Raw genomic sequence first — 12,662 nt, forward strand, 5'->3', positions numbered from 1 at the left:
GGCCAGTAACTGAAAGGGCGCTGATTTGAATCCCCGAGCCAACTAGGAGAAAAATACGCTGATGTGCTCTTGAGCAAGGCACTTAACCCTAATTACTCTTGTACAGTGGCTTCGGAAAGTATTCGGACCCCTTGACTTTTTTTCCCACATTTTGTTACGTTAGACTTATTCAAAAATGTATTAAATTGTTTTTTCCCCATCAATCTACACACAATACCCCCATGACAAAGCAAAAAAACGTTTTTTAGAAAGAAAAAAAAGTTAAATGTTACATTTACATAAGTGTTCAGACCCTCTGATCTTTGTTGAATCATCTTTGGCAGCGATTACAGCGGTCTTCTTGGGTATGACGCTACAAGCTTGGCACATCTGTATTTGGGGAGTTTCTCACATTCTTCTATGCAGATCCTCTCAAGCTCTGTCAGGTTGGAGGGGAGCGTTGCTGAACAGCTATTTTCAGGTCTCTCCACAGATGTTTGATCGGGTTCAAGTCTGGGCTCTGGCTGGGCCACTCATTGAGACTTGTCCCAAAGCCACTCCTGCTTTGTCTTGGCTGTGAGCTTAGGGCCATTGTCCTGTTGAAAGGTGAACCTTCGCCCCAGTCTTAGGTCCTGAGCGCTCTGGAACAGGTTTTCAAGGATCTCGCTGTACTTTGCTCCATTCATCTTTGCCTCGATACAGACTAGTCTCCTACTCCCTGCTGCTGAAAAACATCCCCACATCATGATGCTGCCACCACTATGCTTCACCGTAGGGATGTTGTCAGGTTTCCTCCAGACCTGACGCTCGGCATTCAGGCTAATGAGTTCAATATTGGTTTCATCAGACCAGAATCTTGTTTCTCGTGCTCTTGAGTATTTGGGTGCCATTTGGGAAACTCCAAGCAGGCTTGTCATGCGTTTTACTGAGGAGTGGCTTCCGTCTGGCCACTCTACCATAAAGACCTTATTGGTGGAGTACTGCAGTGATGGTTGTTCTTCTGGCTCTTAGACTTGGCACTCCGGTACCGCTTGCCATGCGGTAGTAGAGGGAACAGTCTGACTGGGGTGGCTGGTGTCTTTGACAATTTTCAGGGCCTTCCTCTGACACCGCCTGGTGTAGAGGTCCAGGAAGGCAGGCAGCTTTGCCCCAGCGATGTACTGGGCCGTCCGCACTACCCTCTGAAGTGCCTTGCGGTTGGAGGCCGAGCAATTGCCGTACCAGGCAGTGATGCAACCAGTCAGGATGCTCTCGATGTTGCAGCTGTAGAACCTTTTGAGGATCTCCGGACCCATGCCAAGTCTTTTTAGTTTCCTGAGGGGGAATAGGTTTTGTCGTGCCCTCTTCACGACTGTCTTGGTGTGTTTGGACCAATCTAGTTTGTTGTTATGTGGACACCAAGGAATTTGAAGCTCTCAACATGCTCCACTACAGCCCCGTCGATGAGAATGGGGACGTGCTCGGTGTTCCTTTTCCTGTAGTCCACAATCATCTCCTTAGTCTTGGTTACGCTAGAGGGAAAGGTTGTTATTCTGGCACCACCTTGGCCAGGTCTCTGTTACTTAAACTCTGTGATGCATTTATTTGGGCTGCAATCTGAGGTGCAGTTAACTCTAATGAACTTATCCCCTGCAGCAGAGGTAACTCTGGGTCTTCCTTTTTTGTGGTGCCCCTCATGGGAGCCAGTTTCATCATAGTCCATCTCTTTTTCAACCCCCCTCTGCTGTTTCGTTAATGATACATGGTGTATATTGATGATATACTTATTTTCATATTACTGTACAATATTACTTTCATATTGCTGTGGTTTAAAACCGTACCCTCACCCATACATTTTCATTAGTCCACATTGATAATTATATATATCCCCCAGGTCTGCAGAGGGAGATAGTGGCTGACGACCTCCTCCACCCGTTTGGTCTGACCCAGTACCGGGATTATATCTACTGGACAGACTGGAAACTGCGCAGCATCGAGCGGGCCGACAAGCGCAGCGGCCTCAACCGCACCATGGTCCAGGGACACCTTGAGTACGTCATGGACATCCTGGTCTTCCACTCCTCCCGCCAGGACGGTGCCAACGACTGCTCCCAGAACAACGGCAACTGTGCCCACCTGTGCCTGGCGTCGCCCGCCGGCGCCCAGTGCCGCTGTGCCTCCCACTACACTCTGGATTCCAACAGCAGGAACTGCAGCTGTGAGTTGAGAAACGGGGAGTGTGTGGGCTCTTGGCTGGGGGTTGTTTTGGTTTAATAAACAAAATGTAGTTTTGTTCAGTGTTGTATTGAACAGTCATAGTTTGTGAAGGAGAGTGATTTATTTTGGGTTAAAGCTCCTAAAAGATCGAAATATGTATAAATTAGAATGGACCTATACCTTTTCAAATAACTGCCCTCTCTGGCTTGCAAATTGCTTTTGACAACCAAATAATCCCCCCCCCCCCAAAATGTGGTCCTCCACTGAATTAAAAAAAATCCCGATATTGCCCTCGATCCCTCCGCCCGCTGTAGATGGATGTATTGTCTAAATCAAACGCATGTCTGTCTACAGCCCTCGGCCATGCAAAACCCCAAACACATGTCTGTCTGAATCATGCCATGAGCAAACCTCAGACTTTCACTGAGGCCTGATGTGGACACAAGTGTTAGAAAGGAGGTTGCTGTGCACATATCCCAGCTCGAACATTCCTCTGCACTTGGCAGGGGATGAAGGCTGTCTTTCTACATGAGTCTGTTTTTCTTTCTTACTGTTGCATACTTCCCTGGCCTCTGGGGATCACTGATTACTGCATTCTAGTAAGCTGATTACAGTCATGGAGAGGTTGGTAGGAGAAGGGGGAACGAGAAAGAGATTTGTTTGGATTGTTCCTGCTGACCTCTGCCCCCCCCCGGCTCTCTCTCTCTAGCCCCCTCCAGCTTCCTCCTGTTCAGCCAGAAGGCCTCCATCAGCCGCATGGTTCTGGGGGAGCAGAGCCCCGACATCATCCTGCCCATCCACGTCCTCCGCACCGTCCGGGCCATCAGCTATGACCCCCTGGACCACCTGGTCTACTGGGTGGACGGACGGCAGAACATCAGGAGGGCCCGCGACGACGGCACACAGGTGCGAGAGCATTAACAGGACCACAGGCCAGAATGTTAACCTGCTTGTACCAACAGCACATTATAAGATACTATGTCATGTGATTTCCAACAGGCACTATGCTTTTCACCTCCCAGTTGACACAGAGCAGGCTACTGTATCAATGCTATGACTGAGTTATAGCACTTAATTTGATTGACATCAGTACAGCCATCAGCCACACATGAATTTGCATGAACACTGGAAATAACTTTGACAGTGTGAAACTGTTGTAGGCCCCTTTCTCTGATGTGTATCTTTCTCCTTTCTCCTGTTCCAGTCATCAGTGGTGGTGTCCACCACTTCCACCCACCAGCAGCAGCCTGACAAGCAGCCCCACGACCTGAGCCTGGACCCCTACAGCCGTACTGTCTACTGGACTTGTGAGGCCACCAACACCATCAACCTCCAGCGCCTAGACGGAGATGCCGTGGGCGTGGTGCTGAGGGACGAACACGACAAACCCAGAGCCATCGTTGTCAATGCAGAGAAAGGGTGAGAGGGGAGGGTGGAGTCGTGGCGGAGGAGTAGAGTGGAGGGTATCATGGTGGAGACTGGATAAAACAAAATACTGCTTCTTCATACTGTCACACTGGTTGAGGCAACTGTGAAGATGGAGGCAGACTGACTCAATAACTGCGTTTAGAGATGGCAACGTTTCTATTTGAAATCTACCCCATAAGTGGTGAACTTGGGAATGGAAAACAGGGGGAACTCACTCGAAATGCTTTTGAAAAGAGGCCAGGCAGGACTTCCAAAATATATCAGGGACAGGGTGTGGCACGTCTCCAAGCAGCAGAGTAATTAGTGGGTGATCAGGTGTTTAGTGATGTGGTGACAATTTGACTTGGACACTCCGTGGAGCTCTGTTTATTTTCCTTCCATAGGGCAGGGAAGGAACCACAGCCCTAAGTAAGTACGAGGCTGAGATGTCGGACCATGTGTGCAGCAGATGGTTGTGTATATTGTGCTCTTCTCTCCTCACCTCTAGCCTAGTGGAGCAGTGGTATGGTCAGGCCCTGGCAAGCTACACTGTAATTGTGATGCCCATTGTTCATGCGGCTGCCCTCCATGTTAGCTTCTATTTTGGACTCTTTGTGGCTTGGCCTGGATGTGACAGAGGGGACTTATTCCATAGGAGTAACCCAAAGTCAAAGAAGTAAACGAATCAACATGAGACGTGTTTATTATCTCAACGAGCATGGCCAGAAAGGAACACATTTAAAACTTATGGCAACCAGCTGACAATTTTGAGAATTTGACATGGTCTTCTAGTTTGTATGTTAGGGAATCAAATGCAACTTTAAAATGTCTCTCTTTGGGCCTGGAAAGCAGTAGATAAACATCGAAGATATTTTGCTCAGTAAAGGCTACAGGCAGGTTGAGAATCTGTCAGGATGAATTTTTCTTCCACTTTCCTTTTGAAGTGACATCTTCCAGATTTACTCGAAGCGTTCTGGTGTTAGATTATTAAGTCAATTGATTATGCTCACAGACTGCCATTTAACCATTTTTCCCTTGAAGAAGCAGAACCAAATTACAAACAGATGAGCGTTTGAGCAATAGCGTTTATTTCTCTAAGACTTCTCAGTCCAACAAGTGTTAGGGAGGTTCTTATCAGAGCTGATAGAACCTGGCGTGAGACATAACAAACAAGGGAAGGCCCACACAGACAGACAATAGCTTCTACTCCGCCAGGCTTTCAGAGAGAGGGAGAGGGGGGCTAACTGAACAGCCCTGAGCAGCCCTAACTGAATAGCCCTGCCCTGCCCACCCATCAAAACACATACCATAGTATTATACTATCCATCATCTCTAGCTGATTTCAATTGTTTTGTAATTTTTTTATTTTACATTTAACTAGACAAGTCATTTAAGAACAAATTCTAATTTTCAATGATGACCTAGGAACAGTGGGATAACTGCCTTGTTCAGGGGCAGAATGACAGATTTTTTTACCTTGTCAGTACGGGGATTTGATCTTGCAACCTTTCGGTTACTAGTCCAACGCTCTAACCACTAGGCTACTTGCCGCCCCGATGTGATAACGTTGATAGATACTGTATATTAACATACATCTAAAGTACTGTACACAGTTGGGGGTTTAGGGTTAGGCTAGAAACTGATAAAATGTCTGGCAGTATGCTTTTGTTTTGGTCGTTTTAGTTTTCTAACCTTGGACTGGCTCATCTCTCCTATAGGTACATGTATTTCACCACCATGCAGGATCGCTCTGCTAAAATCGAGGGAGCGTCTCTGGACGGGACGGAGCGGGAGTCTCTGTTCACCACGGGTCTGATCCGGCCTGTAGCCCTGGCGCTGGACAACAAGCTGGGGAAACTCTTCTGGGTGGACGCTGACCTGAAACGCATCGAGAGCAGTGACCTCACTGGTGGGTCCCAGGGCTAAAGAACAACAACCATTCTAGATCCAGAGCACCAGCACTTCTAAACACTCAGCTGAAAATATATTGTTCCCTTTCTTTTCATCTGCTTTGACGGTATTTATTTACAGCTCTCATTCTCAATAGTCACTGAAGTACACTGCAATACTACAGAAAATGACACGGAATGTTCCTCCAGTCCAAACACAGTTTGTGGTCAAATAGGGGGGAGCTGAGTTTGATCATAGGAAAATAGTAGGTAATCAGAACGGATGTGGGCCTTTTTTCAATGTAATCCTTGGTCCCTCCTAGTCCCTCCCTCACACGAGCAGAGACATCAAGGTTGTCTGGTTAAGCTCTATCATTGTCAGACAGCTGCTAGCCAAGGCCTTGTGATCCTTTCCGGTCCTGGTGCAGAGAGAAAGGTTTGATGTCTGGCTGATGAGCTCACCTTTATCTGACTGTGCACATACATGTTTAGCTTCACTCCCTCTGCCTGGCCTCTGAAGTCTGGAATGGATAGGAACAGGCACCCAGACTGATTTATCCAGGCCATTTATGCACCATCGAAGACTGTTGAGTTATATAAGAGTGTATCTTTACTTTGGCAGACCATGTTTGGTCAGAGATATTGAATATTATTCAAACAAACTTGTTTTAGTGATGGCGTCTGAAGTTACCTATATTTGGTATGATAAAGGTTAGAGCTTCTAGAGTAAGACCTAAGGGTCTGGAAAGTAAATACGTTTGAGAGAATGCACAGTCTTTGATGATTAGGATAGTGTATACGACCCTGCTTCTGATGAGGTCATTTCTTTTCCTCCTCCCAGGAGCCAATCGGATCGTCCTCCAGGACTCTAACATCCTGCAGCCCATGGGTCTGACGGTGCTGGGAGAGCACCTGTACTGGATCGACAGACAGCAGCAGATGATCGAGCGTGTGGACAAGCTCACGGGGGAGAAGAGGACCCGCATCCAGGGTCGCATCTCCTACCTCACCAGCATCCACGCTGTGGAAGACATGGACCCTGCCGAGTTTGGTAAGGCAACAGGGCTTTGTTTAGTCACTTCCATTGCCACAGTTTATAACAGTACCTTTGCATATGTAGTGCTGTATGTTGTACAGCAGAGTTCGGTTTACACTCTCCAGTGGCCAAAGCTAACCGTCCAAGTCTTCTCCTTTCTCTCCTCCAAAGCTTCTCATCCCTGTTCCCGTGACAACGGAGGCTGCTCACACATCTGCATCGCCAAAGGAGACGGGACGCCTCGCTGCTCCTGTCCCATGCACCTGGTCCTGCTGCCCAACCTGCTCGTCTGTGGAGGTACAGCACAGCTGCTGCTTTAACAAATCCAATAAGGCTTTGAGTGAACCATATCAGGTGCATTATTCCCCCACCAGGCGTTTTGCTGTGAATCTAAACGTCCTCTGCTCCTCTACCACCTCAGAGCCGCCCACCTGTTCCACAGAGCAGTTCACCTGTGCCACAGGCGACATCGACTGCATCCCCATGGCGTGGCGCTGTGACGGCTTCGCCGAGTGTGACGATAACAGTGACGAGGAGAGGTGCCCAGTGTGCTCGGCCTTCCAGTTCCAGTGTGACAAGGGCCAGTGTGTGGATGCTCAGCTACGCTGTAACGGAGAGGCAGACTGCACAGACAACTCCGATGAACAGGACTGTGACAGTACGCTCACTCAACTCAGACTTTGTGTACTACATATTGACACTGGGCCAGTTTAGTGAACATGGACTAATGGGGTTGGGATTTAGACTGGGAGCAACAGCGACCTTGTGTGGATTGTGACGATAAACCTTGAAACGAGGACTTTGCTCTGCTCTCCTCTCCTCAGCTATCTGCCTGCCCAACCAGTTCCGCTGTAACAACAACCAGTGCATCCTGAAGAAACAGCAGTGTGACTCCTACAGCGACTGTGCTGACAACTCTGACGAGCTCTTCTGTGGTGCGTTTAACTTCACTCACTGTCGCTGTTGCGAAAATCAAGGGAGTTTAGAATTGTCCGTTCAGAATTTACACATACCTGTATTTTGTGTAATTTTGCTCAGAATTGACAGCGGTCCGTTAAATGTATAGTAATGTCTTTGCCTGTTTGTTGTAGAATTCCTCACCCCCTCGTCAAACGACATTCACTCATCTCACACCAGCACCATAGGCCCTGTCATTGGCATCATCCTGTCAGTGTTTGTGATGGGAGGGATGTACTTTTTGTGCCAGCGGGTCGTGTGCCGCCGTTACAAAGGTCCCAACGGAGCCTTTCCCCACGAGTACATCAGTGGCACTCCCCACGTACCCCTCAACTTCATCGCCCCTAGCAGCTCACAGAATGGAACCTTCACCGGTAAAGAAGGTCAGCTATTACACAACACTGAAAATTGCAGGTCAATTGAATGAGTGTATAGAGATCGCCTGTACTGTGACGGGGTTGTTTTTAACGTGCTGAAGCAGGTAGTTGTTCTGACAGACTGTGTTTTGTTGTTTCTCTTAGGTATCTCGTGTGGGAAGTCTATCATGAGTTCTGTCAGTCTGATGGGGAGCAGCAGTAGTGGAACTCCGCTCTACGACAGGAACCATGTGACAGGGGCCTCCTCCAGCAGCTCATCCAGCGCCAAGGGAGCCTTCTATCCACAGGTATGTACCCACCTTCTCCACCCTCTTTTACCTGCACGTAGGGGACCCACCTTCTCCACCCTCTTTTACCTGCACGTAGGGGACCCACCTTCTCCACCCTCTTTTACCTGCACGTAGGGGACCCACCTTCTCCACCCTCTTTTACCTGCACGTAGGGGACCCACCTTCTCCACCCTCTTTTACCTGCACGTAGGGGACCCACCTTCTCCACCCTCTTTTACCTGCACGTAGGGGACCCACCTCATCTGTCCTCTCAGAGTTGGCTCTCATACATAATTCCCATACTGAAGAAAAGTAAACGTTAAATTACAAATGGAGAATGGCTAAAGATATGCATTTTATCCTCTGTATTTGCAGATGCTCAACCCTCCTCCCTCTCCAGCCACGGATCGCTCCCTGTATAACGCAGATGTCTTCTACTCCTCTAACAGTCCCTCCACCACCAGGTCGTACAGGTAAGAGATCAGTTTCTCTCTTTGCATTATGCTACAGTCAATTTTGTAAATTGGCACCTGTTGTAAAATAAAACAATGTTGTCTTCTCTCCTCCATGCTTGCTCCTGAAAGGCCTTATCTTATGCGAGGCGTGGCACCCCCCACCACCCCCTGCAGCACTGACGTCTGTGACAGCGACTACACCACAAGTCGCTGGAAGAGCAACAAGTACTACATGGACCTTAACTCAGACTCTGACCCCTACCCTCCTCCCCCCACCCCCAGGAGCCAGTACCTATCAGCAGAGGAGAGCTGCCCCCCTTCTCCATCCACAGAGCGCAGTTACTTTCACCTCTGTCCTCCGCCCCCCTCACCCTGCACTGACTCTTCATGACACCCGGGGAAATAGCCATGTCTGTAAATAATTTTAAATATGAGCAAATGAGAATTCTATTTTATTCATTTCCACTGATTGCCATGGGTTAAAGTGGGGATGGAATGGAATAGGGCCAGATCAAGTGTGAAATTGTTGTATAGTGTGAAATGTATCACTTTATCTTTCATGTTTCCCACCCTCGTTTCAGATGGAGTGTCGTCCTAATTTAGAGAATACCTTCAATTTGACTCCATTCTATTGGCCTTTGATTTTTCAGCTAAATACCTCAAACAGATACCTATTTACGGTGACATTTTTAACAAGCGGACACCAATATTGGTTTGAGGAAGTACTCTATTCAAAAATATTAAGCTGGTAATGTGGCCAGCCAAAATAAAAAATTTAATAAATAATTATATTGTAAATATTTGTAATTAAGTAAATAATAACAGCCATATGTTCTTATTAATGATTTTATTTGTGATTTGAAATTGTCCCAAGCATATGTTTATTTTACAATATACCAAAAGTGTGTTTGCTGCTACTGTACATATATACTGAGTTATAAAAACACTTAAAAATGTTTTTTAAAAGAGCGCCCAACCAAACAATTACAATATTAAGACTGACAATAGATCATGAAGCTATTTGACTTTTAATTATTTGTCTAGGAACATTGAAATTATTTTTTTTGTGTGTAGAACAGTATTCACATGTGCATTTGTGAAATTGTGTTCATTGTTTTGAAGGAGTCTGTATGAAATAAGAATAAATAAGAACGGCTTCATCATTGATGCAGTTGTCACCCAGAAATGACAAGGCTAGACACAACCTTTTAACTCTCTCGTGAATCTCTTCACTTTATCATTAAACTGATATGCCATGTCAGTGTGCCCTAATTACATATGACATATTAGACTGACTATTCCTTTAAAAAAATATATATATATATATATATATATAAAACAATAGATGCCAATAAGGTTGGTATTTCAGCTTTTGTCAATTGAGTTTTTAGTTTAAAAAAAAGCTGTTCCATCCTCTTCTCTAAACAATTTTACTATCCTCACATACCATTTAATTAATTCAATTGAATTCTATAGATTGATGTTCATCAGTGGTGAATATCATGCACCTGTAAAATCATGGCTCTATTATATTGTCCTGTTTTGAAGGTTTATGTGTACGCTCAGCAAGCTGTCAGTTGCCAAATTGAGCACTTACTTAAAAATGAACTATCCAACCAGTTATGAAATGTGAATGTAAAATGACTGTGGGACGTGCAGAGGGAAATGTATATTAAATTCATACCTCTTTTGAAGCTTCTTTCCAAGCTTTTTCTGTCATTTGGATATTTGTGTATAAGCAATTAACAATGGCGCTGACATAAGAAGTTAAATTAAATCATGTTCAACATTAGTGCTATGATATAGTGTCAGGCCTCCATCTTTATGTTGAACACCTCTGGCTTCTACCAGAGAGGTTGTATAGGTTCCCCAGACCACCACATGCTGCCCTGTCCATTTTAAGCCATGTTGCTGGATAGGGAAAACTTCAGCTCTATTTCATTGTGCCAGTATATAGATGCTCCCCGAACAAACTCTGTTTTGTGTTTTTAATGCCTTGCGTAATTTACACTTGTGATCATTTTTGTATCCAAAGCATTTTTATATAATAAAGGTTATATTTTAAGGAATACTTGTGTGCCTAATCTATTAAATTAGTGGTGTCATTGTTTTATATAGTCACATGAAATGTGATATTAATTTCCATGTTGGTGAGCCAAATGGAGTTCACATTACTGTTGAGATGCTACTGAATTGGTTATTCAGCACAGCCAGAAGAGGACTGGCCACCTGTCAGCCTGGTTCCTCTAGGTTTCTTCCTAGGTTCCTGCCTTCCTGGGGCGGTTTTCCTAGCTGCTGTGCTTCTGCATTGCTTGCTCTTTAGGGTTTTAGGCTGGGTATCTGTATGGCTATTTTGTGATAATTAATGATGTAAAAAGGGCTTTAAAAAAAATACATTTGAATGACTTGTAGCTAAATGCTGCCACCATATGGAGAACCTTTTTACATGTAAATAAATGCTTAATTTGTCTCATTTTCACAAGTGAACATCAGTGTCCAAAAATCATATTAATCTACCCTAATTAAAGAATAGGTATGGCACAGTATTTTGAGTGAGGGCTGAAAGAAGAATATGCAGCAGGTGTACTCTATTGACTGTCCAAGAAACACATCTGTGGAGCAATTGCTGCTGCATACAAAGTTCTTCAGCATAACACATCAGTCTGCAGTTCAAATAAGATAACAGTATGTCCATATCTGTGTTCCATTGCTGAGCCAGTGTGCTATGTCACCCTCATAAACACAATAACAACCTGTGTAAACTACTCTGTGACCCTATATTAACAAGGATTATAGACTGTTATTTTGAATATGGACAACTCCTTAAAACTTCAACTCGCATCCCTTGGGTATGTAAAACTGAAGGAAACTTCATATGAGGAAACAAGTTGCTATTTAATATATTTTATGTTCGTTCTCATTTTGCTCTACATTGCAGAAATAATTGTGCATACATGAAAGATTCCTGGGAAACTTTTGAGTAGGTTGGTTGAGGAGAAGAAACAACTATGTAAGACTTTAGCATTTGGTGCCTGGCATTCGACGTTACTAACAGTGAATGGTAGGGGCACATTGGGAAACTGCTAAAGTCTCCAGGTGAAGTTACTCAAGTACAAGCATGTAATGACAGGTCTAAACTGTTTGTTTTGCTCATTTGGATGTCTTCCATCTCTGCTCAATGATGACAAAGGTATACTTCTCCTTTACATTATCCCTGATGTTACCAATGATAACCCAATCACTGTTTTAGGGAGTAACAGCAAGAGACGGGTGGCCAAGGAGGTCCACAGTGTCTGCAGGATTTAAACATGATCACACCTATAGGTAGTCGTTACTCTGCACTCTGTTCATGTCTCCCTCTGCATTTGTAACATAACATACTGAAGGCCTGCAATACATCACCAGATTAAGGTCATTTCCATTTTCAGTCCCTAAGGTTACAGGTCGGTATGTCACAATAAGAGAAAAACATTTCAGAGAACAAAAAAACAGAATACTCATGACACACACACTTTAACCACGGGGACAACATCAAATCAAATGTATTTATAAATCCCTTTTCACATCAGCAGATGTCACAAAGTGCTTATACAGAAACCCAGCCTAAAACCCCAAACAACAAGCAATGCAGATGTAAAAGCACGGTGGCTAGGAAAACTCCCTAGAAAGGCCAGAACCTAGGAAGAAACCTAGAGGGGACCCAGGCTCTGAGGGGTGGCCAGTCCTCTTCTGGCTGTGCACAGTGGAGATTATAAGAGGACATGTCCATTAAGGCCAGATTGTTCTTCAAGATGTTCAAACATTCATGACCAGAATGGTCAAATAATAATCACAGGGTTGTAGAGTGCAACATCTTTGCACCTCAGAAGTTATGTAAGTTGGCTTTTCATAGCCGAGCATTCAGAGGTCAAGACAGAGAGACAGAGAGAGAGAGAGAGAGAGAGAGAGAAAGGGGGTGGGAGGGCGGGAGAGGGAAAGAGAGGGTCGAAAATAGCAGGTCCGGGACAAGGTAGCACGTCTGGTGAACAGGTCAGGGTACCATAGCCACAGGCAAAACTGGATCAGCGGCACGACCAGGTGGACTGGGGATGGGGACA

At 45.3% G+C, this 12,662-nt stretch overlaps 1 protein-coding gene across 1 annotated transcript in view; it reads left to right on the forward strand.

Annotated features, from left to right (window-relative positions):
* The window catches only part of lrp5 (low density lipoprotein receptor-related protein 5), a 53,904-nt gene extending 43,270 nt beyond the window's left edge, over positions 1-10,634 (forward strand). The window contains exons 13-24 of the mRNA XM_029668334.2: positions 1,853-2,176; positions 2,885-3,081; positions 3,380-3,594; positions 5,301-5,491; positions 6,313-6,522; positions 6,679-6,804; positions 6,929-7,165; positions 7,332-7,442; positions 7,599-7,847; positions 7,986-8,128; positions 8,486-8,583; positions 8,695-10,634. Of these exons, the coding sequence (XP_029524194.1) occupies positions 1,853-2,176; positions 2,885-3,081; positions 3,380-3,594; positions 5,301-5,491; positions 6,313-6,522; positions 6,679-6,804; positions 6,929-7,165; positions 7,332-7,442; positions 7,599-7,847; positions 7,986-8,128; positions 8,486-8,583; positions 8,695-8,956 (2,363 nt within the window). The 3' untranslated portion in view covers positions 8,957-10,634. The remainder of the gene's footprint in view (positions 1-1,852; positions 2,177-2,884; positions 3,082-3,379; positions 3,595-5,300; positions 5,492-6,312; positions 6,523-6,678; positions 6,805-6,928; positions 7,166-7,331; positions 7,443-7,598; positions 7,848-7,985; positions 8,129-8,485; positions 8,584-8,694) is intronic.
* Positions 10,635-12,662: the final 2,028 nt, after the last annotated feature.

The sequence above is a fragment of the Oncorhynchus nerka genome, linkage group LG9a (genome assembly GCF_034236695.1).
Source record: "Oncorhynchus nerka isolate Pitt River linkage group LG9a, Oner_Uvic_2.0, whole genome shotgun sequence".
NCBI classification, from domain to species: domain Eukaryota; kingdom Metazoa; phylum Chordata; class Actinopteri; order Salmoniformes; family Salmonidae; genus Oncorhynchus; species Oncorhynchus nerka.